The sequence below is a fragment of the Portunus trituberculatus genome, chromosome 36 (genome assembly GCF_017591435.1).
Source record: "Portunus trituberculatus isolate SZX2019 chromosome 36, ASM1759143v1, whole genome shotgun sequence".
Classification (NCBI taxonomy): domain Eukaryota; kingdom Metazoa; phylum Arthropoda; class Malacostraca; order Decapoda; family Portunidae; genus Portunus; species Portunus trituberculatus.
Genome location: NC_059290.1, coordinates 3,216,987 through 3,244,419, shown reverse-complemented (window position 1 = coordinate 3,244,419; position 27,433 = coordinate 3,216,987). Strand labels below are relative to the sequence as shown.

Sequence of the window (27,433 nt, the reverse complement as noted above, 5' to 3'; positions counted from 1 at the left end):
GAATTCGAAGTGTCAAGTCAGTGTAAGCTTGGTGCATCCTGCCTATCAAATCAGCAACTTGATTTCCATGGGTAGTGGTGCAAAGAAAACAGTGACTCATGTGTGAAGATTGTGAGTGGTTGTGAGGGAGTGGAAGTGAAGTGTCCAATTATTTAGTGAGTGTCTGGACCTGCCACCGGGACAATGCCAGTGGGAGGGTTTTCTCGGCCGGTGGTGATCAGGGAGAGTTCCGCCCGCCACTGCTTCCTGTCCCTGCCGCGCTCCTTGGCTGTTCTGGTCACGCCTGTGCAGACGCCAACCTTCAGCCTTGTGGATACTGAGAAGAACAGACTGCTGCTGTCCTGGGCTGGGGAGATGCACAGTCACGGCCACTCCATCAGTGATGCAGGGCTATGTGAGGAGGTGTATGTGAGCAGGGAGGTGCTGAGGGAGAATGGCATGAGTGACGGGGCCTCAGCGGTGCTGGTGCAGGTTGCCGTGCCTCCGCAGTGCTCCAGTGTGAGTGTGAAGGTCGGCTCCCTGGACCAGTGGGAGGTTCTGGCGCTTAATGCTCAACTGGCACAGGAGGCGTTTCTGAGCCAGGTGCGTGTGATGGGCCTGGGCCAACGTGTTCCCCTGTGGCTGGAGGGTGGTGCTTGTGTCACCCTCCAGGTCATTGGTCTGGAGCCCCCGGTGTCTCAGCTCACCCTCCACCCCATGAGCCAGGTGGAGGTGCTGCCACCCTCCGAGGGTGACTACTCCCCCACCCACACAGCCATTAACTTTGTCCCCTCGGCAGAAAACACACCTGAAGAACTCTACCAAGAAGAGATTAATGAGGACAATAAAGTGGAGGAGGATTCACAGGACATACTAACACTGATCCTGGAGTTCATGATGGGGAAGCTAAGGGACAGGAGGGCCACTCAGAATGACTTCCCCGTCAGGAAGGACATCCGCCTGGGTACTCGAGTGGTAGGCTTGCCAGACAAGTTGTTAGACTCTTTAGGAAGCCTTGCTCACCATCCATCCCTGGTGATAGTAGGTCAACACAGTTTCTTCGGGACTGCCTATAGTGGCACAGTGAGTTTTCTTGCCAGCATCCGTGTCATCAAGTCTCCGAAGGACCTTGCTGAAGGTCTGAAAGAAGACAAGAAGCCTAATAGTGAAAAGAAGCAGGAGAAGACCTCAAGAGACTACTCAGACAATGTTGTGTGTGCAGTTCTTGTGTGGGAGAATTACCTTGATGAAAAAAGCTTACAAGGTCCACACTACAAGGAAATATGTGATACTCTGAAGGATGGTAATTGCATCGTGCCAGATGTGTTGAGGCGATTCATGAAACTAAGCGACTTCAGTGTTATTGAGATACAAACATCAGACATCACCACCAAGACTGCTCCGGTTTGTGTTGACGTGCTGGCCATCACCAACGACAACAATGTATCACTCTCACCACCACTTCTGCACAATATCAAGACAGTGCTGAGAGACCTGACTGACCAGTGTCCCGTTGTCATCAATGCAAACACTCTGCTGGAAGTTGAGACAGATGATGGCAGACTGGATGTGCTGGCGAGAACAAGAGACAACACACCTCTTCAGCTCTCCAGGAAGTCTGCCATGGTGCTGGATGTCACCCCACTGAAGCAGCACCCTGACATCCCACACATCCTGCCCACAACACACAACCTGAGGACCTGTTTCCACACCAAGCATCCTTATGTTGGCAACCAGGAGGTCTTGGGCAAACTGAGGGAGCACATTGTCTTTTCCCTGGGCAACTGGTCAAGTGTTGGGCCTCAGTTTGCTCTTGTTCAGGGCAGCAAAGGCTCAGGGAAGACAAGTCTCCTAGAATCCCTCATGGAGAGTCTTTCCCAGCACCCTCACCATGTGCACAGCAGCATGGCCAGCCTCAAGGTGCTCCGGGGAAAGAAAGCAGAGACTATAGAGAAGAAGCTGCAGTTGGTGTTCAGAGAGGCCATCTTCCGGAGACCAGCTGTTGTGTTCCTCGATGACCTGGACAGCCTGGTGCCATCTGCCCCCGAGGAACAGCAGGACTCTGGGCCCCTCCACAGCCACTCAATGCAGGTGGTGACAGTGATGAAGCTCCTCCTAAACCAGCTGATGGAGTTCCTGGGCGAGGTGTCACACAATGGAGGTGCAGTAAGTGGTGGCGTCCTGGTGGTGGCATCGTGCTTGAACAGGTCAGGCATCCATCCATTAGTGGTGAGTCCTCAAGGGTGCCACTACTTCCCCTGCACTCTCACCATCCCTCCTCTCGGCCCTGATGGCAGAGTGGCAGCCTTCAGGGCCATGCTTGCCTCACACTTCACCAGTCACTGTGGACATGAGGCACCACACATGGACACACAGGCCACTGATGCACCAACACAAGGCCACGCTGACACCTCACGGTACTTGGCATTTGAAAACAGGTTACTTGCCAAACGAACAGAGAGTTTCACCCTTCCCGACCTAAGCCACCTGGCGTTGCGGACGTACCTGATTGTGTGCGACAGGTGGCGGCGCGGGACAAGGGAGGAGGGTGAGCCATGCTTCCAAGTGACCCCAACAAGTGATGAGAGGAAGTGGCCAAGCCAGACTGCAGCCAAGAGGGAGGAAGATGCAGTGGTGGATGGTGACTTGGAGGCTGCACTGGAAGGATACACACCACTGGCACTGAGAGGTGAGGCTCCAGGGACCTGTGTCATCCATGTCATCTTTGTTAACAGTGTCTTTCACATGTAAGATAAAAGAAGGTTGTTTGTTACAGTAGAATATTGATGTGTTCATGTAAGGCACAAGTTAATTTTTTCCAGTGTTGTAACAATTAACATACTAGAAGGTAGAGAGATTGTTTGACTGTGTTCAGTACTACACATAAAGAGAAATGTACTTAGATTTACCATAGAAAATGTAACTTAAAAGATTGTGAAGGCAGGGAGCACATTCAATCACTCATTCACACCTTGACAGGCCTGAGTCTGTCCGAGAAGAGCAGCCGGGCAGGGAGGCTTGGGGTGGGTGGGCTGGCAGAGGCTCGCACCGTGCTGGAGGAGACCCTGACCTGGCCTGCTGCCCACCCGACCCTCTTCAGCAAAGTCAAGTTGCGGCTGAGGTCTGGGGTGCTGCTGTATGGGCCGCCAGGCTCCGGAAAGACACTGCTGGCCCACTCCATCGCTGCTGAGTGCCATCTCAACTTCATCACTGTCAAGGTGAGTCTGCCGCTCACTGTGAGACGCAACACAGGCCTGGATCTGAGGAATTGTGGTGCTTTACTCACACAAGGAGGGAGTGAAGCTGCTGGATTATTCACTGCTTTCTATTTCTTCTCTTGGTTTCAATTTTGACTATTGGAATGCAAGAATGAGTTTTTTTTATATGTAGGAGGTGGAAATCTGGCCAAGGGCAACAAAATGATTAAACAAAAGGCCCACTTATATGCCAGTCCCCAAGCAAGTCAAGGAGAGTTAGCCAAAAAAGAATGGGATAGATGTCTTGACTGTGTGTGTGACTCATCAGTAAGTGGCAGTTGTCTGATGCGTAGCTTTCTGTACGTTGATGATGGCTTTTACATTCACCCACACAGGGACCAGAGCTGCTGTCTAAGTACATTGGGGCAAGTGAGGAGGCTGTCAGGGATGCCTTTGAGAGGTAAGTAAAGCAACATAGTGAAAATAAAATGAATGAATAAATGAAAAATACAATGTGCAAAAACCCAAATATAAAAGAAAATTAACATGAAAATATGCTTCATATCAGCAAATAGAATGAACTGATAGTGACAGAGGCCAGTGCTAGACTAGGTTAGGTTAGGTTAAGGTTAAGGTTAGGTTAGTTTAGGTTAAGATGGGGTTTGATTAGCTTAGGTTAGGTTTAATTAAGGTTAGGTTTGGTTAGTTTGGGTTAAGATGGGGTTTGATTAGCATAGGTTAGGTTAGGTTAAGGTTTGGTTAGTTTAGGTTAAGATTGGGTTTGATTAGCTTAGGTTAGGTTTAATTAAGGTTAGATTAGGTTTGGATAAGTTTCCTATTCCTCTTAAGATTTGTTATTTTATCTTTTGACAACATTACAGTTTCTGTATATAAGTCCACTTAGATGACTCAGCTGATAGCATTCCCCACAGATGTCCCTTCCAGCCACTAGCCCTGACACCTTCCCCCCCACCCCCCTTGCTTCCCCCCAGGGCTGCCAGTGCCAAGCCTTGTATCCTGTTCTTTGACGAGTTTGAGTCCATTGCACCGAGACGAGGCCACGACAGCACCGGGGTGACGGACCGAGTGGTAAACCAGTTGCTCACTCAGATGGACGGGGTGGAGGGCCTGTCGGGGGTGTACGTGCTTGCTGCCACCTCCAGACCTGACCTTATTGACCCCGCGCTGCTCAGACCAGGTGAGGCAATACTGTCAAGACACTTTCCTTGGTGCTTTTGTGTTTGTATGGGTCTGGCACATCAATTTTTTTTTTTTTTTTTTGGCCCTTGCTGATGCCATTCCTACATAAAAGACAAGTAAAGTGTGTGTTGTGTGTGTGTGTGTGTGTGTGTGTGTGTGTGTGTATTTACCTAGTTGTATTTACCTAGTTGTAGTTTTACAGGGCCTGGGCTTTATGCTCGTGTGGTCCCATCTCCATATCTACACTTATCCAATTTTTCTTTAAAGCTATGCACACTCTTTGCTGACACCACTTCCTCACTCAAACTGTTCCAAGTCTCAACACATCTTTGCGTGTGTGTGTGTGTGTGTGTGTGTGTGTGTCTGTGTCTGTTTCTCTTTGTTTGCTTATCTTATCTTGTTCATGCCAGGTGAGGCAATACTTTCAAGACACTTTCCTTGGCTTTTTAATTGGTGCTTTTGTCTTTGTATGGGTCCAGCACCTCTTTATTTTATTTTATTTTATTTTGTTCCTGCTGATGTCATTCTTACATAAAAGATAAATAAATGAATTACAGTGATTAGTGTGGTGTGTGTCTGTGTCTGCTTGTGTTTGTTTGCTTATCTGTGTGGTTGTGTGGATGAACTGTTATTAATGAATGAGCCTCTTTCCTTCTAAATTGTCTTTTAATTAAATTATGAAAATGGAGAACAGCTACAGACTCCTAACATTTCTTCTTGATACTGTTCTATATTTTTTAGGCAATTAAAGGAATATATAAGTAAAATCTTTATTAGGACAGAGGACATGACTATTATATTGAGAAGTATTTCACCAGATGGTTTCTTTATTCACTGTCTTCCATGCAGGCCGGCTGGACAAGTGTGTGTTCTGCCCCATCCCAACACACAGCGACAGGGTGGAGATCCTGCATGTGCTGAGTCGAGACATGGAGCTCGGGGAGGAGATTGCCTGGTGTGAGATAGCAGACCTCACAGAAAGCTTCACTGGGGCTGACTTGCAAGGCCTCCTCTCCTCTGCCCAGGTGCTGGTGGGGCAGGAGGCACTTGGGGACAGTCTGTACGAGGGCATCATCCCCACTGACCCAAGGCAGGACACACAGGAGTCGGGTGCTGAAGGAGACTCAGATGTTGGAGAGGAGAATGAGTTAATGGAGGCAGAGAGGGACTATTGTATGCTGGCTGAAGGGGAACTTTCCGGTGCTGACTCCTACAATAGCATCAAGGAGGTGGTGTTTGAAGGGAAGGGAGAGAAAGTGGTGTATAAGGAGCGGGGGTCCTCTGCCTCACCTCAGACCGCCAGAGAAGAGGAGACAGTTTCCAGTGAGGCCAAAGAGAACTCACCAACCACCACAACAGTCAGGAAGCCACCGTCATCATCCCCAGACCCTCGGAACCCAGACTTCAGGGTTTACCAGAGGCACATCCTGGCTGCTCTGAGGGAGGTGAAGCCCTCAGTCACCTCAGCAGAGAGGCAGAAATATGAGAAGCTGTACAGGAGCTTCAATAAATCTAGAGAGGGAAATTTTGGCCAGCCATCACCAGGGAAGAGAGCAACACTGGCATGATGTGAGTGTTTGCAGCTTGAGAACTCCTTGGTAGATGCTGGTGTGTTGGTGTGCTGGTGAGCTGGTGTGGGGGTCACTTGCCTCAGACTTGTGCATTGTGTACATAGACTCAGATTTTCAACCCTTCAGTGCTATGATACAATTTCATATCCATTCTGCTTACTATTTAATGATTTTACACAGCTTCAGAAACTCATGTGGGGGGGATTAAAATACTGAAGACAGGCCATTAATCTTCTAACCTCCATAGACCCTTCCTAATGTCAATAAAATGGTCTAATTGTACACAAAAATCAAGGTAAAAATGTATCTCAGTACTGAAGGGGTTAATGTGCTCAAATCGAGAAGTCAGAAGAAGAAATTATTGTATAGAGTGTTTAATTATATGTATATTATATATGTTAAGGTTAGTTTTCAAGGGTCACAAAGTTTTTATATGTGAGACATTATTAACAAGGTGCTATTATCTGTTTATGTATGTGTTGGGTGTTCAGATTAAGAATGACTATCTTGTTATTGAATCATTTACAAAACTCTAACAAAACTTTATCATTTGCTCAAAACTGTTGTTCCTGCATTATTTTTAAGAGGTTGGTTGTTTTTACTTTCGTCCTGCAGTGAGGGGGAGACCTGATGTCTTGTCCTGGCTCCACTGTGGAAGGGTTGTATAAAATATACATGTCTTGTTGTTTTCACATTCATTGTTTTTATTTTCTGCACTGGCTTTCTGCTTCCTATCAAGCTTTAGCACATAAATTATTTTCACTCCTAAATTAAATTGTTGGTAATGATAGTGAATTGATTAGTGGTAGTGGGATGTGACTGTTTCAATAAATAAACCATGAAATGTTTGGTATCTTTGCCTCGGATCAGTTGACTCATGAGTGTTGTATCATTTGTCACTGAGCATTGACCTCACTATCTGCTCCTCCACCTTTGACCATGGCAAGTAGAAACTAAGAAGAAATTGTAAAAAAAACATTCCTGGCTTTCATTTCACATTAATTAATCGTATACATTCAATATTCAATTCAGTCTCAGCCAGTTAAGAGGTTAATGAGTTTGGCACACCTGTGAAGATAACGTTTTGTAAAATAATATTACACTGCATATCAAAATAAATCCTCTTTTGCCATATTTGTCTAAAACTCATTCTCTCTCTCTCTCTCTCTCCCTCCCTCCTCATCAACTTTCCCTCTCCTCAGGTGGCCATTGTGCTCAACAAGATAGACGGGGCAGTGAGCCGGGGGTCGAATGAGCTGCTGGCTGTGATGCGTTATGACACACTTCAGGAGAAGGTGCCACAGAAGCTGGTCACCTTTGAAGTCAGTGCTCTCGCCGGCAAGGGTCTGCGGGCACTGCTTAAGTGGATTACAGGGGAGAAGTGAGGAGATAGGTTAGTTGTGGTAGTAGCCTGGTTGTGGTGTATGTGCTGTATTTGTCATTTTTCTATATACTTATGTTGTTAAGAGGCTCAGATGTAATTTTAAGTTGACTCTTAGGGAATTTGTGTGTGTGTGTGTGACATAACATAGTATTTCAAGTTTATTTCCTGATACTTGATCCTCTTTTTTGTACCCCAATTCTCAAACAGACTCATCTCCTCTACCAGCAGCAAAATAAACTACCACACAGTATATCAACCTTTTATTAGAAAATTCTTATAGCAGATTCTACATACAATTGGGTTTTTATGGCATAGAAAACACTTATGTACAACCCAAGGGAGGGGAAGAAAGGGGAAAGGGGATAGGAAGAAGTGAATGGTGACACAAAATAGGAAAGAGACAAGTGACATAGAAAGAAAAGAAAATAGAGACAGTGGTGACAGAAAGGATGGGAAATAGAGAGAGGTGACATAGAAAGCAAAGGAAAGAGGCAGTGGTGACAGAAAGAATAGGAAATAGAAAGTGGTGACAGAAAGGAAAGGAAATAAGAGACAGTGGTGATAGAAAGAATAATAGAGAGTGGTGACATAAAAAGGAAAGAAAGAAGTGACAATGATGACAGAAAAGATAGGAAAAAATTAACAGTGGTGACATAAAGGATAGGAAACAGTGGTGATAAGGATAAAGACAAATAAAAGAGCTAGGATAGGATAAAGAGAAATGAGAACCAGGAATTTAGGACAGAGTAATGATAGGATATGGAAACAGGACCCAGATGGAACGGAATCCTCAGACTGGAACGGGACAAGGGCCTGGTACTGAGGTGGAGGAGGGTGGAATACTGGAGGGGCTAGAAGTCGTGTGGCCTGATGGGATTGTTGGGGTCAAACAGCTTCGGGTCCTTCAGGAACTCTACACTCTTTAACATCACTGCCATGTAACCTGAAGGGGAAGAAAAAGGTGTTAGCAAGACTTCAATACTGTTTTTAGCCTGAAGGAAAAAAAAGATGCGAAAAAATTCAATACTTTTATGTACTGTACATTGAAGGAAAAACAGGTGATAGAAAAAAACTTCAGTACTTTATGTAAATTGAAGGAAAAGAAAGATAATAGCGAAAAACTTCAATACTTTTTTTGAAGTCTGAAAAAAAAAGTTATAGTAAAAAATTTCAATACTTTTTGTAACTTGAAGGAAAATGAAAATGAGGATAGCAAAAAAATTCAACAGGAACAGAACTCGACCTTTTTGTGTACCCAAGGAAAAAAAACGATAACAAAAATTTGAATAGTAATGCCAACTTATTTTTTTATGGCCTGGAAAAAAGTAAATAAAATAAAAGCAAGAAAGTTCAATAAAAATGGCAACTTTACTTTTTTGTAGCATGAAGGAAAAAGTAAGAAATGAGAGCAAAATACTTCAATAGAAATAGGAACTTCCATTCATCTGTAGCCTGAAGGGAAGAAAAGATAAGAAAAAAACTTCAAAATAAACAGCAAAACGTTCATTCATCTGTAGCCTGAAGGGAGGAAAAGATTACAAAAATAAAACTTCAATATAAACAGGAACTTTGTTTTTTGTAGCTTTAAAGGTGAAAAAATGAGGGTATTGTAAAACTTTAATAAAAACGACAAATTAACTTTTACTCATTTGTAGCATAAAAAAAAAAAAATAAATAAATAAAAAAAAAAAAAAAAAAAAAAATAGAAAGAATTTTACTTTCATTCATTTGTAGACTTAAAAGAAAGAAATAACAAAATAAATAAATAAACAAATACTAAATAAATGAAAAATGAAAAATGAAAAAATAAATACCGCAACTTTACTTTCACCCACCGACTTTAATTCCTTTCCTATTCCCTCATCTAGCCAAACAAACAGTGGCTTAACCCCTTCAGTACCACGACACATTTCTATATTCACTCTGCTTACTATTTGGCCATTTTACTCAGCTTCAGAAACTCATGTGGGGGATAAAAATAGTGAAGACTGTGACCATTAATCTTCTGACCTCCATAGACCCTTCCTAATGTCAATAAAATGGTCTTAAACACAAATCTCAATGTAAAATGTGTCCCAGTACTGATTAACTTTCACCCATGTTAGTTCCTCCACTCATACCTTTACCTTTCCTCACACCTTTCCTGCACTCACCAGCTTTCCTACTCTGTGAAATTACAGCCCACAGCTCCTCCTGCCTTCTCTTGCACAGCCGAGTAATGTTCCTCCCATACAGCTTGCCCGTGTAGGGAGACAAACTGAGACAAGAGCCGGACATTCTTGTAGTTCAGCTTGACATTGTACTTACAAAGGAGACACTGCACCTTCTCCTTCTCGTAAGGGTTTGGCATCTCCACTGGCTGAGGGAGAGAGAGAAAAGGTGTCAGGCTGGCGGGAGATGAAATGTAAAGAGTGATAGAGTGAAAGATTGTGTGAGAGAGAGAGAGAGAGAGAGAGAGAGAGAGAGAGAGAGAGAGAGAGAGAGAGAGAGAGAGAGAGAGAGAGAGAGAGAGAGAGAGAGAGAGAGAAGGGGTATGAGGGTGGAGGAGATGAAATGTAAAGACAGATTGACAGAAAGTGAGACTAGCACCTGCATAGGCTCTTTTTTGCTCTTTCTTTTCCTTAACCAATGCTACTCTTTACTCCATTACTAGAACATGTTTTACCATGAGTTTACGACTGAATGATTTTATTGACATTAGCGAGGGTATATGGAGGTTAGAAGATTAATGGCCACAGTCTTCACTATTTTAATCCCCACATAAGTATCTGCCGCTGTATAAAATCACCAAATAGTAAGCAGAGTGAATATGGAAATGCATCATAGTACTGAAGAGGTTAACCCCTTCAGTACCATGACATGTTTTCATATTCATTCTCTTTACTATTTGGTGATTTTATACAGCTTCAGAAACTTATGTGGGGACTAAAATAGTGAAGACTTTTCCTTTATGCAATTCATGCCACTCATAAACCCTTCCGAATGTCAATAAAATAATCTAATCATACACAAATCTCAAGGTAAAAATGTGTCCCAGTACTGAAGGGATTAAGTGGAAAAAAGAAAAGAAAAGAAATGAGAAAGAACAAAATAAAAGAAAACAACAGGGTGTGAAAAGAACCAACCATGTCATCCTTGAGTAGCTCCTCCAACTTTGCCGCATCGAAGGTCACAGCATCCTCGGGAGTGTGTGGCCCCTTCTGTCCCTCCTGCCCTGCCTCGCCACCCACGCCAGTGCTGCAGGAGGCACGGTCAGAGTCTGTGGGGGAGTGCAAGAAGGGAAGAAGGAAGAAGGAAGCGTGCAGAGCGAAGGGAAAAAGGAAGAAGGAAGCGTGCAGAGCGAAGGGAAAAAGGAAGAAGGAAGCGTGCAGAGCGAAGGGAAACAGGAAGAAGGAAGTGTGCAGAGCGAAGGAAGAAAGGAAGGTGTGCAGAGCGAAGGGAGAAAGGAAGGTGTGCAGGATGGAAGGACGAAGGAAGGAGGTGTGCAGGATGGAGGGAGAAAAGGAGGTGTGCAGGATAGAGGGAGAAAAGGAGGATGTGTGTAGGATGGAGGGAGAAAAGAAGGTGTGCAGGATGGAGGGAGAAAAGGAGGTGTGCAGGATAGAGGGAGAAAAGGAGGATGTGTGTAGGATGGAGGGAGGAAAGGTGTGCAGGATGGAGGGAGGAAGGAAGGAAGAAAGGAGGTATGAAGGGCAGAGGAAAGAAGGAAGCAGGCAGAAGGTGTGTAGAGAAGAAAGAAGAAAGGAAGAAGGAGGCATGAAGGAGAGAGGGACGAAGGAAGTGTACAGGATGGAAAGAAGAGGGAAGGAAGGAGATGTGAAGGGCAGAAAGAAGGAAGAAGGAGGCGTGTAAAGAAGGAAGGAGATGTGAAGGGCCAAGAGAAGAAGGAAGGAGGAGGAAAGAAGAACTGGTATTAGTTTATTTATCTATCTATTGATGTAAGAGAGGAAAACTGGCCAAGATCAACAACAAAAATAACTAAAAAAAAAATCCCCCACTTAGATGCCAGTCCCCAGGTAGATCTTTTATATCTTTACTTTTTATGTAAGAGGGGAAATTTAGCAAAAAACAAAAATGACTAAACAGAAAGCCCCACTGAATAGGAGGAAGAAGAAGTTGATGAAATGATAAAAAAAAAAAAAAGAAAGAGAAGGCAAAGAAGAAAGGGGAGATAAAAAGAGAGAGAGAGAGAGAGAGAGAGAGAGAGAGAGAGAGAGAGAGAGAGAGAGAGAGAGAGAGAGAGAGAGAGAAACACCCCCTCCCCAAACCTTAACACTTCACACACTACACAAACATGACCGGCGCCAGTTAACACAGACCAAATTGACCTTTAAACACCTCGCCACACCCTCACACACCACACACAGCACCACAACACCACACAGCTCACTTACACACAGCAGCAAGAGGCCGTAAGAAGGCAGGGTGGCTAAATAAAGAATCCCTGGCTAATGTAAAAATTCGTCTGCCACAAGGAAGCGCCATGGCGGAACACAAAGGAAGTGCAAATCGAGATGTGGCTAAAAATCTACTTATTTCTCCTCGTCTAGTTATTTAAGTCTCAAATAAACAGGAAAAATAGACGAAATTATAAGGTGTGTTTTCTTAAAGTATTATGCATGCTGGTAAAATTTTTGATAATACGGTTTTTATTTCAAAGTTCAAATATCCGCTCACATCATTTCTTTTTTTCTTCATTTTCAAGAATATTTCGTTTTCTTTAATAGTGTAACAATGGAAGCAGTAATATTACTTACAAATTACTGCCCACGAGTTGAAAAAATGGCTTTCTGTAATATTAATTCTTTACTCATGCCTCGTTGTGACTGCTTCTTTAATCTTAAAATGCTTTGCAAAAACATGCCAAATTGCCTTAAAATGCTCTACAAAACATGCCAAAGTATCGTTAAATGCCCTCAAAACATGCCAAACTGTTTTAAAGCCCTCAAAACATGCAATATGTTTTAAAATGCCCTCCAAACATGCTAAACTGTTTTAAAATGCCCTCAAAACATGCCAAACTGTTTTAAAATGCCCTTAAAACTTGTCAGACTGTTTTAAAATGCCCTCAAAACATGCCAAACTGTTTTAAAATGCCCTTAAAACTTGCCAAACTGTTTTAAAATTAACTCAAAACATGCCAAACTGTCGTAAATACCCTCAAAACATGCTAAATTGTCTTAAAATTCCCTCAAAACATGCCAAACTGTATAAATCTGCCCTCAGAACATGCCAAACTTTTGAAATGTCCTCAAAACATACCAAACTGTCTTGAAATACCCTCAAAAACATGTCAAAGTAATTTATTTATAACAAATGAAGCAACCATTGTCAACCTATTTCACCTATACATTATTTTAACCCCTTCAGTACCAGGACACATGTTCATATATATTTATTACTAATTATTTGATTTTATACAGCTTCAGAAACTCAATTGGAGTGATTAAAAATAGTGAAGACTGGCCATTAATCATCTCCATAGACCCTTACTAATATCAATAAAATCATGTAAACACATCAAAAATACACGATAAAAATGCGTTCTAGTATTGAGGGGATTAAAATGACATCAAAATAGACGACATTAGTTTTTCATTTGACAAAGAGACCAAAACAAAGCTAACTACACGGCAAAAATGGACAATTAAATACTCAAAAACCCGCTTAAATTCACTACTTTCCGACCACTTGATGACCAACCAATGCCAATAAATTAAAACCCTGCACAATATGGCGTTTAAATAACCCACAGACCCCAGTATATAGAGAAACACACGGGCAATCTATATACCACTCTTGCATTAGAGACTGTCTGGAGGGAGTTCATTTAACCTGAGGGAGGTGGTGGAGTAGTGGAGTGACTTTAAGACCTTATTTACTCCCACTACTCCTTTCTTCCGCCCTGTTTCCTCCTCGCAGGGGCCGGAGGAGTTCAACATGGCATTATGGAATTAATAGAACGCATTAAGACAACGTGAGGCGAGGTGGGTGAGGCGGTGTGGCGTTGTGTGGAGTGGATGTGGATGTGCGGTGGGGTGGAGGGGCGGTAACTGGAGTGGTGCGTCTCGTGGGTTATAAAAGTAGGGTGGAGTAGTGGTGTGGTAGGTTTCGTGGGTTAGTGGAGTAGGGAGTGTGTGGTAGTGTGGTGAATGTGGTGTGGTGTGGTGGAGGGGTGGGAGTGGTGGGTCTCGTGGCTTAGTGTAGTAGGAATGTGTGGAATTGTGGAGTGGATATAGTGTGGTGGTGTGGTGGTGGAGAGGGGGGTAACTGGAGTGTTGGGTCTCGTGGATTATAGGAGTAGGGAGTGTGTGGTGTGGGGGGAGTAATGGAGTGGATGTCGAGTGGTGGTGTGATGGGTCTCGTGGTTTAGTGGAGTGAGGAGTGTGTGGATGTGTGGAGTAATGGAGTGGATGTGGTGTGGTGGGGGAGTGGCTCTTGTGAGTGATAGGAGTAAGGAATGAGTGAGGGTTGTGTGGTGTGTGTGGAGTAATGGAGTGGATGTGGTGAGTGGAGTGGTGGTGTGGTGGAGGGGTGAGTCTCGTGGGTTATAGTAGGAGTAGGGAGTGAGTTAGGAGTGTGTGGCGTGACTGGTGTGGCATGCCTAATGCTGTGCTACTCTTTCCCTCATCAGTGTTTGCAGTAGTATTTTTTTTTTTCATATAAAAGGGGAAAGCTGTTTAAGGGGAACATAAAATATAAAAGAACATGCCCACTTATTTGCCAGTCCCCGTGCAGTTCCGAGAAAGTAATTCCATTGTCTATTCTTTCTTTTTCGTAATAGCCGTCATTCTTACCATGCCAAGATAGGTATATGCTGGTTAGGTGTATTTAATTGTCGTGTTTTATAATGTGAAACTAATATTTGTTGGGTGTGATATGGAGTTAACCCTGATCTCTTCTCCCTGAGGTTGATAATTACATGGTTGATGAAACTAAGGATGCAGAATAATGCAGAATATCGTGAAATATATGTATATCAACTTCCAGAAATTTATTGAAGTAAAAAAAAGAAAAAAAAGAAAGATAAAAGTAAACTGGGGCAAAATAACATTAGATATCAAGAAAAGGCGTGTGGTCCTGTTCTTTTTGTGATGGCCGCTATGTTATTGATCTTGACCTTGCCTAATTAAGCCTAACGTGTCCTATCGTAACCTTACTAATCTTAAGCAAATAAGAATTGTCCCGTAGGTATGGTTTAGTCAGGTTAGGATACTGGCGACAAGTTCAAGATTACAAACATGTCGGCCATCACAGTAACAAAGCCAGCAGGGCCACACTTACTGTTCTTTAATATTTACCAAGTTGATTCATTCACACACATATCGTAGCATGTAACCGGTGACCAACTTGTACTAGTCTTACATTCCTCACTTATATCTGGCCATGGGTGGTGTTTGTGGGTGGAAGTAGGTGCCAGGAATGCTTGAGTAGGTAACAGTGGAGTGGTCAGGGGGTGGAGTGGTTAGGGAGCTGGAAGTAGGTGCCAGAAATGCTTCAGTAGGTAGTGGCAGAATGATCCGGGGGGTGGAGTGGTCAGGGGTGAAGGGATGGAAAATGAAAATTATTCCATTAGGTGCTGCAACAGCTTAAGTTTTTGAAGCTGTATAAAATCACCAAATAGTAAGCAGAATGAATATGAAAATGCATTATGTTACTGAAGGGGTTAAGGTTTGTGTATGATTAGACCATTTTATTGACATTAGGAAGGCTCTATGGAGGTCAGAAGATAAATGGCCACAGTCTTCACTATTTTAATCCCCAAAAGTTTCTGAAGCTTTGTAAAGTCACCAAATAGTAAGCAAAATAAATATGAAAATGCATCATGGTACTGAAGGGATTAATGTTTGTGTATGATTAGACCATTTTATTGACATTAGGAAGGGTCAGTGGAGGTCAGAAGATGAATGGCCACAGTCTTCACTATTTTTATCCCCCACATGAGTTTGTGAAGCGGTATAAAATCACCAAATAGTAACCAGAATGAATGTGGAAACATGTCATGGTACTGAAAGGGTTAATGGTCACCCTCCACCAGATGCTAGAAACTCTGCAGCAGAAGGAGCCGCTGTCTGAGTTTGTGGACGTAGCCGAGAGGAACCGCAAGAACCAGGACCACGGAGCCACACGGACCGACAGGAGGCTGAGGTGAGTGCCCGCCAGATCAGTGTGACTCTCTTTTTATTTTTTTTCTATGTAAAGAAAAATCTGGCTTAGAGAGGAACAAAGTGACTACAAAAAAGGCCCACTTCAATGCCAATTCTCAGGCAGGTCTTTTTTTCCACATAAGAGGGAAAAGCTGGCTGAGAGAGAACAAAACTGAGTGAACAAAAAGGGCTTAGATGCCAGTCCCCAAGTAGGGCCTTTTTGTTTTTCCTCTTTTTTTTCTTACCTTTTTTTCTTTTCTTTTCTTTTTTTATGTACGAGGGGAAATCTGACCAAGAGGGAGCAAAAAATCACTGGTCAGAAAAGGCCCACTTAGAAGCCAGTCCCTGAGCAAGTCGGAGAGAGTTAGCTAAAAGAATGGGATAAATGTCTTAAACCCTCCCTCTTAAATGAGCTCATGTGATGGAGTAGGTATTATGTGACAGTGGTATGTGAGTCTCGTTATTGATGTGACGGAGTAGGTATTATGTGAGTCTCCTTATTGATGTGACAGGTTGGTATGCGAGTCTCCTTATTGATGTGACAGTGGTATGTGAATCTTGTTATTGATGTGACAGAGTGGTATGTGAGTCTCCTTATTGATGTGACAGTGTTATATGACTTTCCTTATTGACGTGACAGTGTTATGTGACTTTTTAATGTGACAGTGTTATGTGATGTGCCTTATTTGTTTATGTAAGAGGGTGAAGCTGACCAAGGGCAACAACAAAAAATAAAAAAAAGGCCCACTTAGTTGCCAGTCCCCTTACAGGTCAGATATAGTTAGCCAAAAGACAGGGACAAATGCCTTGAAACCTCCCTCTTAAATGAAGTCAAGCCATAGGAAGTTGGAAATACAGAAGCAGGCAGGGAGTTCCAGAGTTTCCTGTTTGATGAGAGATTTTATATTTATTTCTAACAAAAAATGACATCTTTTATCCTTTATCATGACAGCTGCCATGGAAAGAGGATAACAGATGTCACTTAAGTTACAAATACAGATAGGAAAGCTGCCTCATCAAATAGAGAGCAGACTGTACAACTTTAGGCATGTGTTTAGTTAGGTTAGGTTAAGTTGAGGTTCAGGTTTACATAAGATTTTTATTTTTTTATCTATTTATTTTTTGTGGTGAAGTTTGGGTTGGGTTGGGATGGGTTGGGTTGGATTAGGTTTGATTGAATTGAATTGGTTAGGTTGCAAGGTTAGGTTAGGTTAGGTCAGGTCAGGTCAGGTCAGGTCAGGTTAGGTTAGGTTAGGTTTTGGTTTGGTTTGGTTTGGTTTGTTTAGGTTAAGTTAGATTAGATTAAGTTAGGTTAGGTTAGGTTTGGTTTGGTTCGGTTCTGAAAATATCCTATCCATTGCAGTCACGATGAGGAGTTTGCAGCGGCGCAGGAGGAGTGGGAGGCTGTGCAGTGTGTGGAGCCAATCCTGCGCTCCCCACACAAGGACAACTACCACAAGAGTCCCAAGAAGTACATTGACAGCTCCTCCTCCTCCCCCGCCAAGACCCCATCCAAGCCCCCGCCTGTGCTGCCCCCCACAGTCCGGGTCACGCCTCACACTGACTTTGATGAGGTGTGGGATTACTTCATGCGGCAAGATATGAGTCATGTCATGGTGAGTCACTGCACTACACGGCTCTTACTGTTTGGATGGTGGTCTCTCTCTCTGTCTCTGTCTGTGTGTCTGTCTCTGTCTTTGTCTCTGTCTATCTCCTTCTCTGTCTGTCTCTGTCTCTGTCTCTGTTTCTTTCTCTGTCTGTCTGTTTGTCGTCTCTGTTTCTTTTTCTGTCTCTGTTTCTCTCTCTCTAGTGAGGGCACCAGCAAGAGCAACAAAAGTCACAGTAGAAAGACCCACTGAGTTGCCGTGCCCAAAGTTATATTGTTTATCAGCACTTGTTTACTTTTATTAGGTTTTTTGTAAGATGGACACTTACTAAGACAACAAAAGAGCAAAAAATCAATGCACACCAAGGTGCTAATTTGAAGAGAGGAATGAAAAGGGTTGTTTAAGATTGGAGATAATTGACTTTCTATCCATCGAAAAGAATGTTGTTTAACTCCTTTGGTACTGGGATGCATTTTTACCTTGTGTTTTGGGTATGATTAGTTGATCTTATTGACATTAGGAAGGGTCTATGGAGGTCAGATCAATGGCCACAGTCTTCACTATTGTAATTCCCCACATAAGTTTCTGAAGCTATATGAAATCACCAAATAGTAAGCAGAATGAATATGAAAATGTGTTATGGTACTGGAGCGGTTAACTGCATTGAATTGAAAGGAAATGGAATGACACCTTAACTTGCTGTCAAGAGTCATAGAGTAAAAACAGTCAGGCATTGTAACTCCAGATGCATTTTAATACTCCTATTCTTAAGCAGTTAAAAATCATGGGGTTGTTTTTCATGTCTCTCTCTTATCAGTACATGTAAGGATTTAATACTCATAGAGACTAAAATATAACAGTGAAACAAAGTGTTGGTTCGTATGTAGCAAAAAAAAAGGAGGAAAAAAAAAACGAATACCTGCTTTTGTATTTCTATTTACCTATGGCCGGAATTAATTTAAGAGGGAGACTTCAAGATATTTATCCCTTTCTTTTGGCTAACTCTCAACTCTGTTTGTGGACTGGCATCTGAGTGAGCCTTTAGGTTCATTTGTTTTTGTTATCCTTGGCCAGATATCCCCTCTTACATAAAGAAAAAAAACAAAAGGAAAGATTTGTCTCATTACTGGTGTGTTGCAGGGTTCCATCAAGCCCACACTGGAGCAGAGAGGCTTCAACGGACTCTTCCGCACACTCTTTGGGCCCAAGAAACTGAAGGCAGAGCTGGTGGATGAGCGGAATCTACTCTTTGCCATCGCCCAGTGTAAGTCCAAACCACAGATTGGAGGAAAGGGAACCCAGCTTGTGCAAATGAAGTATGAAAGATATAAGACCATAAACAATTGAAACAGATTTAAAGAAGGGAATTCAACCTGTGCAAATGAATTAGTATGTTTTGTATGAAAGATATGAGACCAGAATCAGTTGAAATGGATTGAAAGAAAGGAAGTTTGAGTTGTGTGGATGACGTAGGATGTTTATTACCATAGATATAAGACCAGAAACAGTTGAGATGGATTGAATGAAGGAAAGTTTAAGTTGTGTGAATGAAATGTGATGTTTTGTATGAAAGATATAAGAAAAGAAACAATGAACAGTCTCCCACAGATTGAAAGAAGGGAAGTCAACTCGTTCAAATGAAGAAGAATGTTTTTACAATTGATATAAGACCAGAAACAGTTGAAATGGATTGATGGAAGGGAAGTTCAAGCTGTATGAAGGATTTAACACCAGAAGTAATTGAAATGGAAAGTTTAAGCTGTGTAAATGAAAGAGAGTGTTTTGTATGAAAGATTTAAGACCAGAAACAGTCGCCATTTTCTCATTGATTGAAAGAAGGGAAGTTTAGGTGGTGTAAATGAAGGAGTAGCTATGTTTTGTATGATAGAAGCAATTAAAATGAATTGAAAAAAGGGAAGCTTAATTTGTGTAAATGAAATAAAATGCAGTAAAATATTTTGTATGAAAGCTATATGACCTTGAAGAGCCACAGTTTCACCACAGATTGAAAGAAAGGAAGCTCAAACAGTGAAATATAATAGAATGTCTTATATGAAACCTGTGGAAATAGAAATATTCACTAATTTGTCTACAGAATGAAAGAAAGGAAGCTTAAATTGTGTAAAGAATGCTGAATACTTTTTATGAAACCCGTCGAAGTAGAACCACTCATCAAATTTCCCCACAGATATGAAGAAAGGAAACTTAAGCTATATAGATAAAATAGAATGCCTAGAAATAATAAAAAAAAATTATGTAGAAAGCCTTGTATGAAACCTGTCAAACTAGAACCAGTCATCAATTTTCCCCCACAGATAAGAAGAAGAAAGGAAACTTGAGCTGTATAAATAAAATAGAATACCTTTTATGAAACCTGCAGGACTAGAAAAATGATGTAGAATGCCTTTTATAAAACCTGTCAAACTGAGCCACTTATCAATTTTTCTCCACAGATAAGAAGAAAGGAAACTTGAGCTATATAAACAAAATAGAATACTTTTCATAAAATCTGGAAAACTAGAAAGAATCACCAACATTCCTACAGGCTGAGAGAAAGTAAACCTAAACTCTGTGAATGAAATGTAATGTCGTGTGTAAAATCTGCAAACTCAGGAACAGTGACCATCTCTCTCTCTCTCTCTCTCTCTCTCTCTCTCTCTCTCTCTCTCTCTCTCTCTCTCTCTCTCTCTCTCTCTCTCTCTCTCTCTCTCTCTCTCTCTCTCTCCTGTGTAATTCATACAAAATCAATAAACTTTAAAACAATCACTACTTCTCCCTTTCATCCTCTCTCTCTCTCTCCTTCAGGTCAGTTCGACAACAGTGAGCCCATCCACCTCCAGATACTACAGACAGTGTACAAGGTCCTCACTGGCACCAAGATTGACTGTCCTCGCTATGGCAGCCACTGGGACGTCATTGGTTTCCAGGTGGGTGATTTGTGTGGTGGTGGTCATGAGTGGAATTTCTTTTTTCTTTTATTTATTTATTTATGTATTTTTTTTTATGTAAGAGAGGACAATTTGCCAAGGACAACTAAAATGTAAGGAAAAGAGGTTTCGTGCATTTGCCAGTCTCCTTACAGAGCCGACAGAATTAGCCAATTGTGTGGTTCCTTTTCTTATCTAAATCTTTATCTGATTCTACTATTTAGGCTCGATTAATCTTGTTTAATCCATTTTTATTGTAATTTTGTCAGAGGTGTGGGTTCTTTGTATGTTTTTTATGCAACACCGCTATTGCATGATCGCTCGTATTCTCAAACATTTCTGCATTTCACCTCCATTATTTCCAAAGGCTTTGTTTAAATTGACACAAGTTTTTAAATGTGTTTGTAAGTTTCTAGAGGCAGTGACAAAATTTCTACATTTTTAACTGGAGAAACATTTTTGAAAACCCTGCTACTCATCTCTGTGGCCTTGAAAAAATAGTTGTGGTGAGAGACCAAAGTGTTTAAGAATATGGCGCTATATCAGACCACCTCACTTTGTCTTGATCTAGTCCTACTATTTGGGCTGAATTATTATTATTATTATTATTATTATTATTATTATTTATTTATTTATTTATTTATTTATTTATTTATTTATTATTTTTTTTCTGGCCTATAGCGCCTGTAGGTATTCTTGAAGAGTATATATGGGAAGCGCTGTTAAGCTTCCATCCATTAATGGCATAGACCATTTTAATTATAGTGGTACCCACATTAGAGCCCACATCACCACCCAAGCGCATCTTTGGTGTAACCACCTGGAACCTGTGTATCATGGTGACATGTAGGTATCTTTAAACCACTCCACAAATGGCAAAGTTTCAAGGGGGTGCATGGTGGGATTCGAACTTATGTGTGGACGTCTGCCTGATCCCATGCTCACCACCTTATCCACTACACCACCGCCTCCCTGTGTTGTATCTAATGTATTGTTATTGTATTTTTTCATAGATGTGTGAATTCTTTGTTTCTATGCAACACCAGTATCCCATCACATCACCTCACTTCACCACATCTCACCTCACTTCACCACATCTCACCTCACCTCACCTCACCTCACCTCACCTCACCTCACCCCTCCACCACCACCAGGGGGTTGACCCGGCCACTGACCTGCGTGGTGTGGGGCTGCTGGGGTTGGTACAAGCACTTTACCTCCTCACCCATGAGTCTCTGCTCCCCCTGGCCCGAGATGTGTTCCGGCTGAGTCACGACCAGCATTCTCAGTTCCCCCTCATGGTGCTCTCAATCAACGTGACGCGCATCTCCCTTCAGACACTGCGGGAAGGATACCTCAATAAGTGGGTCTCATTTGTTTTCTTTTGTATTTTGTATGTAGGAAAGGCAGTAAAGGAAATATAAATCAGGGGTGTGAAGTCGGATTTTCAAAAGTCCAAGTCCGATTCCAACTCCGACTCCAGTAGATTTAAATGTTGCAACTCCGACTCTGACTCCGACTCCACACCCCTGATATAAATCACAATAAAATGAGGTTCAGTGAGTTGCCATGCCCATATGAAGACAGAAGCATCACAAAGTCAGAGGAATAGTGTCTGGAAAGCTCTCTCTTGAAAGGGTTCAGGTCATAGGAAGCAGGCAGGGAGTTCTGTAGTTCTGTACTGAAACATGGGTTGATATTTCTTCATAATAAACAATAAATGCTTCAATAAATGTATATTCTGCTCAGTTCTTAAACAATACATGAGTTGCCTTTCATGAAAAATAGATATATCTATGTCTATTTGCTGCTCACTTCTTCAGTCAAACACAGGATATATTTTTCATGGTGTTTTTCATTTATTTATTTATGTGTTTAGTGAGGCACCAACTGTTCTTGTGACTGGCATTGTGTGTAATTCACTGTTTGATCTGCTGCAGTCTCTGACGAGACAGCCAGACGTTACCCTACGGAACAAGCTCAGAGCTCATTGTTTCCGATCTTCGGATAGGCCTGAGACCAGGCACACACAACACACCGGGACAACAAGGTCACAACTCCTCGATTTACATCCCGTACCTACTCACTGCTAGGTGAACAGGGCTACGTGAGGAGACACACCCAAATATCTCCACCTGGCCGGGGAATCGAACCCCGGTCATCTGGCTTGTGAAGCCAGCGCTCTAACCACTGAGCTACCGGGCCATGTGTGTGTGTGTGTGTGTGTGTGTGTGTGTGTGTGTGTGTGTGTGTGTGTGTGTGTGTGTGTACGTGCACATGCGTGCATTGTTATTAACTGACAGTGACGCTTACAGGGAGTGTAACAGCCGAGGCAATGTGCGACACGTCCTCAACCAGTTCTTCACTGCTGTCCTCTTCCACATCTTCTGGATCTGGAAAACTGAGTCCAAGACAATAAAGGACTCTGGCTTCATCATTAAAGGTATGTGTCCTGCAGGGTGAGGCTTTGCTGTGGCTATTCTTAGAACACTGTGCAGAGGAGAGGGTTCCCAGCCCTGCACTGTGTCCCTCTTGTTGTCTTCTGTGACATGCAGGGAATACAGTTTTAATATTCTTGACCCCTGCACTCTGGGCCTTAACAATGCTCCTTCCCACTAGACACTAGAGCCTGATGATGATTAAGAGTGTAAGTAAATGATGTTGTGTGTTTGTGTGTGTGTCTGTGTGTAGGTGGCAATTCCACACAGTGTCTGTGACACTGGGAATTGCCAGCCTGATATATAGATGGTAAGTTAAGGTGAAATATATACATGGACTCTATGCACCACGATAAACAAGGTACATTTATCCATTTAACACTGCCACACTTGCCTTTCCATTTTTAATATGTCCACTTCTGAAGCCTTGCAAACTTCCAACTTGATTTCTGTATTGTATTTTTTCTAGTTTAGTTTGTTAATTTTCCCCTTGTGTTGTTGTCTACCAAGCTTTTACTTGATGGAGAGCCAAATGTTGACACAGTTGAAGACATGTTGACGTCTCCTCCTCCGTCAGATGCCGAGGCGTACTGCAAGCGCAACGTGAAGACAGTCCTGCAGAAGCTCCAGGTCCAGCTGCGTAAATACTCCCATGCAGAGGAGGGCCAACTGGTGTGAGGGCTGCGGTGGTGGCCCTGGCCCTGGGATGGGTCTCAGTGCAGGTGGTGTAGCAGGGCAGTGTGGGTGTGGTCCCTTGCCGTGTGGGCTGCCAGTGTCTTATTCCCTCGCCAACGTGAGTCTCCGAGGAGTGCATAGATATTATTTTTTCACTTATAAGTACAGTGAGTTCTTGTCAGGTGATTGCATGACATTTGTGATCTTTCCAGGTAACCTTTGTTGAAAGACTGGTACGGGAAATGCCTTAAGTCTTGCATTTAGAATGCAGTCGTAGGAAGTTTTCAGGTATAGTTTACAAGGAAAACATGACAAATAGCATGCAAAGTAATAGTTTGAGAAGGTGAATTAGTGTTTTGTATCTGACTCCTCGTTTTTGTTGTAATGTTTGTTTTCCTCGTTGTCCCATTTGAGTACACAGGGTGCAGGTAGTCTCCAGTACACGGGGGGCGCGCAGGGCGGGGCCTCGCCGCCCCACGTCAAATAGTATTAGAATAGGTAGGAAGGGAAACACAGATCTTACTCTATCCAGATGGATGCAAAGTGGACATATCTGCATTGGCACAGGACTAGGGTTATGTGAACCAGATTATTAGTGTGATTATCTAAGGCAGTGATTGACCTGAGCACTTTCATAAGATTAAATAAAAAGAAGGCTTTATATGATAGAGGTTGAGAGTTGAAGAGTCTATATATACTATATATATAACACGTATGTATATTTGAGGTTTATGATGTGATCAGTACGTTTATGTGCTTAACTGCTGTAGAGTGCCAGCTGTTGCTAATACATGGGACCAGGTGATGAAAAGTGGGTACTGGCAGACACATTAATACTTACTTGCATGTGCAATCTTACCAGGAGTGATGTTTCTACGCCATGCAGGACTGTTTACTGTAGTTGTTGCTGTGCTGAGTGTGTCACAGCCTTTTATTTTTGTGCATGTAGACAAATATGGGAGAGTGCTGTGAACTAATTGTAATCTTCTCATGGCTCTTATCTGTAGAAATGAGTGTGTTGGGTGTGCAGTGTTTTATTTTTGTCATCTTGAAAACTGCTGCTGTTTACAATATTACTGTTTCTTCATATGCATGTCTACTTAAAGCTGTGGTTGTTTACACATGACATTGGTAAACATGCTTCCCATGTATATCCTTTGAAATCATGGTTGTTTCCATATATTGGTACATATTTATCTCATGTACTCCCACTTGACTGACTGCTGTGGTCATGCACATTCATACACACACACATCCAGTGTTTACATCCTGCAAGGCTGTTGTTTATATTCATAGGCACACGTACAGTATCTCCGTGTATACCTTTTGTGCATTTTCTGGTGTAATGATGTGATAAGCAGCATTTTAATTCACCTTCACCATGCATCCTGTGTGTTTCTAAGGTACTTACTTGCCACCATTTTCACTCACCATGCATTGTTGCACTTGCCTTCACAGATTTTGTGGCACTTTTCTAAGACACGCCAATGTTTTCCACTGACTTTTTTTATCATCTTTTAGCAAATAACCTTGTTGCTCAAGTAAAGAAAATGCGTAATTGACAACTATACAGTGTCAATCACAATGTTCTATGCTTCACCAAACCCAAGCACCAAACACCATCCTGCACCAAGTCTTGCTCTGCTGCATGCTAGCAAACTCACTGACAGGCTGAAGGAAACCCAGACTAGAGGATAGCCAATAGTCTGTGGTGTGTTCCTTTATACCCACCATCATGTCCCTGCCTGGTGTGGCCTGTTAGTGTCAGCTGTAGTGTTTCACCCCCATCTGGTGCATCGGTGTGTCAGCATCACTCGATCCTGTGTGGTCTGTTTGTTGCCTTGTAGTAGCATGTGCCCCCTGTGATTCCTGGGCAGGCTGGCAGTACCTCTTGGCTCCCGTTGGCATGCTGTTGGCTGTCTGTGGTATCTGTAAGTGTATGTGAGGCAATCATTTCCATTTTGTGTTTCCAAGATAAGGCCCCACATCTCCCATTCCTCCCCTGGCTTTCTGTAGGCATGTTGTCACGCAGATCTTTGCCTTCTGTTGTGTTAAGGTGTGTGGCGCAATTCTTTGGGAGTATTTTATGTAATCCCACCATGGTACAACTTAACCAATTGCTGATTTTCGCAACAGGAATGTATCTTATGTACAATCTGTGTGGGCGGGCAGACCTACACTGTTACGTTGAGGTCCTGTCTCCGGTTTTTAGTGCAAATGGTCGCTTTTCTTTTTCTAGTGTCTCAACCAAAAACAATCGCATTAGTTTTAAGTTCCCGGCGCGGAGCATCATTGAGGTGGTCGAGGTTCAGGCTCTCTTGGCGTTGTGTGTCCTGTTTCTCCTGTCAGGTAAAGGTTTGTGTTGTCAGTACTCTATGTGTGTGAAAAACTAAAGTGTCGTCATATTTATTCAAGAAAGTTGACGCTATATATATATTTTTGTGAATTGCTTTGTGAATTAAATTATTGCTATAGCTAATCTTTTGTTTTGTCTGTTTTGTTTTTTGCATTAGGTGTGTTGTATTGTTGTCATTTTAATGCAGGTATCAGTTGTGAAAAGATCAGATATTTTATTTTTTGTGTGGTGGTTTGAACCTGGCCTTAGTGGTGTTGTGAACTTGGAGCTCTTGAGTTCTGGAAGGTTATAGGTTAAGCATACTAGTGTTAAAAAGACCCCAGATGTTTCTCTTCTTAGTTGTAATTGTTCTCTAACCTCCTCTGCTCATGCTCACTCAAGACGAGAAAAACGAATTTGTGAAACGAAGACAATTAGTTAAGAGATAACAAAAGATCTCATAGTTATAGGAAGATGGAGTTTGTAGGTAAATGTTGACAGTACTTTTCCTTCATCACTCCTTTTCTCTTGTTCTCCACACAAAAAAATGTTCTTTCCTTTCATTGCTTGTCACTGCCCATGCATCCCTTCCCCTCTAATATCTGCTGAGGAAGACTGAATAGACACTAAATAAACACATCATTAAGTCAAAGGAAGAGAATCGCTTAAAAGACAGTGAAAAGAAAGTTACTTGAAAAATATCCAAACCCAGAAGGTGACATCAGTTGTGAGCAGAAGAGGTCGGATTGATGCATATACCGTGATAAATGTTTGCAATATAAGTGGGTTGATGTATGTACAATGTTTACTACACTATTGTTGTGAGGTTTCTCATTGGGCACCAGTCTTTCTTGGGACGCGCTCATCGTACGTATTGCAATATTGATGTACTACTATTAATACTACTATTATTGTTTATGTCTATGGTCACTGTTGCATAATGGGAAAGAATGTTGTGTTGGCCTGGTGCATCATTTGTTTTGGAGGAAGAGTTTTGATATGCAACACTGCTTATTTCATTCGTTTATTTATTTGTTATTGTTTTTAATTTATTCATTTTATTTTATTTTATTATTACATTGTTTGTTATTTATTAATTTATTTTTTCTTTATCTGAGTCACTGAGGTTTGCCAGGCTGCATAGTGTTTTGTCCTGTGATCGACTGTCTTTCCTCCTCCAGTGTGTGTGTGTGTGTGTGTGTGTGTGTGTGTGTGTGTGTGTGTGTGTGTGTGTGTGTGTGTGTGTGTGTGTGTGTGTGTGTGTGTGTGTGTGTGTGTGTGTGTGTGTGTGTGTGTGTGTGTGTGTGTTTGTGCAATTCACCATGGTGGTCTGCTGGTCACCCAGCCAGTCTTCCCCATTATGGAGCGAGCTCAGAGCTCATCCGATCTTCGGGTAGGACTGAGACCACAACACACTCCACACACCGGGAAAGCGAGGCCACAACTCCTCGAGTTACATCCCGTACCTATTTACTGCTAGGTGAACAGGGACCACACGTTAAGAGGCTTGCCCATTTGCCTCGCCACTTTCCGGGACTCGAACCCGGACCCTCTCGACTGTGAGTCGAGCGTGCTAACCAGTACACTACACGGTGTGTGTGTGTGTGTGTGTGTGTGTGTGTGTGTGTGTGTGTGTGTGTGTGTGTGTGTGTGCGTGCGTGCGTGCGCGCGCGCGTGTGGAGTCATGTGAGCCTCCCTATCACCACCACTGCTGGCTCATCAACTCCATTGTGCAGTCTGGAGGATTGTGAGGAGCTATTCCTGTCTTGTTTTACCTTTGTTTTAGCTCATACTTGTAACTGGTTTTATGTTTATTTATTTATTTATTTTTGTAATAATTTTGAGAATGAATTTTATGTGTGTGTGTGTGTGTGTGTGTGTGTGTGTGTGTGTGTGTGTGTGTGTGTGTGTGTGTGTGTGTGTGTGTCATAAGTTCCAAATGTCTGTGATGACATCCAGGTGCTGAGATGAAG

The 27,433-nt window shown here is 42.4% G+C and overlaps 3 protein-coding genes across 4 annotated transcripts; 2 read left to right on the top strand and 1 right to left on the bottom strand.

Moving 5' to 3' along the window:
* The first annotated feature begins 183 nt into the window (after positions 1-183).
* LOC123513500 (peroxisome biogenesis protein 1-like) lies at positions 184-7,288 on the top strand. Of its 2 annotated transcripts, XM_045270698.1 has the most exons (6): positions 184-2,668; positions 2,959-3,197; positions 3,572-3,636; positions 4,169-4,374; positions 5,226-5,945; positions 7,150-7,288. In XM_045270698.1, the coding sequence occupies exons 1-5, from the start codon at positions 184-186 to the stop codon at positions 5,942-5,944; spliced, it is 3,714 nt and encodes a 1,237-aa protein (XP_045126633.1). In that variant the 3' UTR covers position 5,945; positions 7,150-7,288. The 2 variants fall into 2 exon arrangements, with proteins under 2 accessions (XP_045126633.1, XP_045126632.1); XM_045270697.1 differs by lacking the exon at positions 7,150-7,288 and having other exon boundaries at positions 5,226-6,795.
* A 288-nt stretch (positions 7,289-7,576) lies between these two features.
* LOC123513501 (28S ribosomal protein S18c, mitochondrial-like) lies at positions 7,577-11,846 on the bottom strand. Its single transcript, XM_045270699.1, is given in 5 exon segments — positions 7,577-8,274; positions 9,485-9,579; positions 9,581-9,690; positions 10,457-10,590; positions 11,726-11,846. Coding segments are annotated over 5 exon segments (522 nt in total). The 5' UTR covers positions 11,817-11,846; the 3' UTR covers positions 7,577-8,182.
* Positions 11,847-13,141: 1,295 nt separating this feature from the next.
* Positions 13,142-26,739, top strand: LOC123513552 (ELMO domain-containing protein 3-like). Its single transcript, XM_045270782.1, has 8 exons — positions 13,142-13,318; positions 15,370-15,479; positions 16,842-17,094; positions 18,226-18,349; positions 19,891-20,012; positions 21,167-21,375; positions 22,328-22,455; positions 23,028-26,739. The coding sequence occupies exons 2-8, from the start codon at positions 15,370-15,372 to the stop codon at positions 23,126-23,128; spliced, it is 1,047 nt and encodes a 348-aa protein (XP_045126717.1). The 5' UTR covers positions 13,142-13,318; the 3' UTR covers positions 23,129-26,739.
* Positions 26,740-27,433: the final 694 nt, after the last annotated feature.

What these genes read in the sequence shown, in the direction of transcription:
- LOC123513552 (XM_045270782.1), top strand. Translation starts at nt 15,370, where the DNA reads ATGCTAGAAACTCTGCAGCAGAAGGAGCCGCTGTCTGAGTTTGTGGAC. An exon ending in ACTCTTTGCCATCGCCCAGT is followed by an intron (nt 18,350 to 19,890) that starts GTAAGTCCAAAC and finishes TCTCTCCTTCAG; the next exon opens with GTCAGTTCGACAACAGTGAG. An exon ending in CGGGAAGGATACCTCAATAA is followed by an intron (nt 21,376 to 22,327) that starts GTGGGTCTCATT and finishes TGACGCTTACAG; the next exon opens with GGAGTGTAACAGCCGAGGCA.
- LOC123513500 (XM_045270698.1), top strand. Translation starts at nt 184, where the DNA reads ATGCCAGTGGGAGGGTTTTCTCGGCCGGTGGTGATCAGGGAGAGTTCC. An exon ending in CACACCACTGGCACTGAGAG is followed by an intron (nt 2,669 to 2,958) that starts GTGAGGCTCCAG and finishes ACACCTTGACAG; the next exon opens with GCCTGAGTCTGTCCGAGAAG. An exon ending in CCCCGCGCTGCTCAGACCAG is followed by an intron (nt 4,375 to 5,225) that starts GTGAGGCAATAC and finishes TCTTCCATGCAG; the next exon opens with GCCGGCTGGACAAGTGTGTG.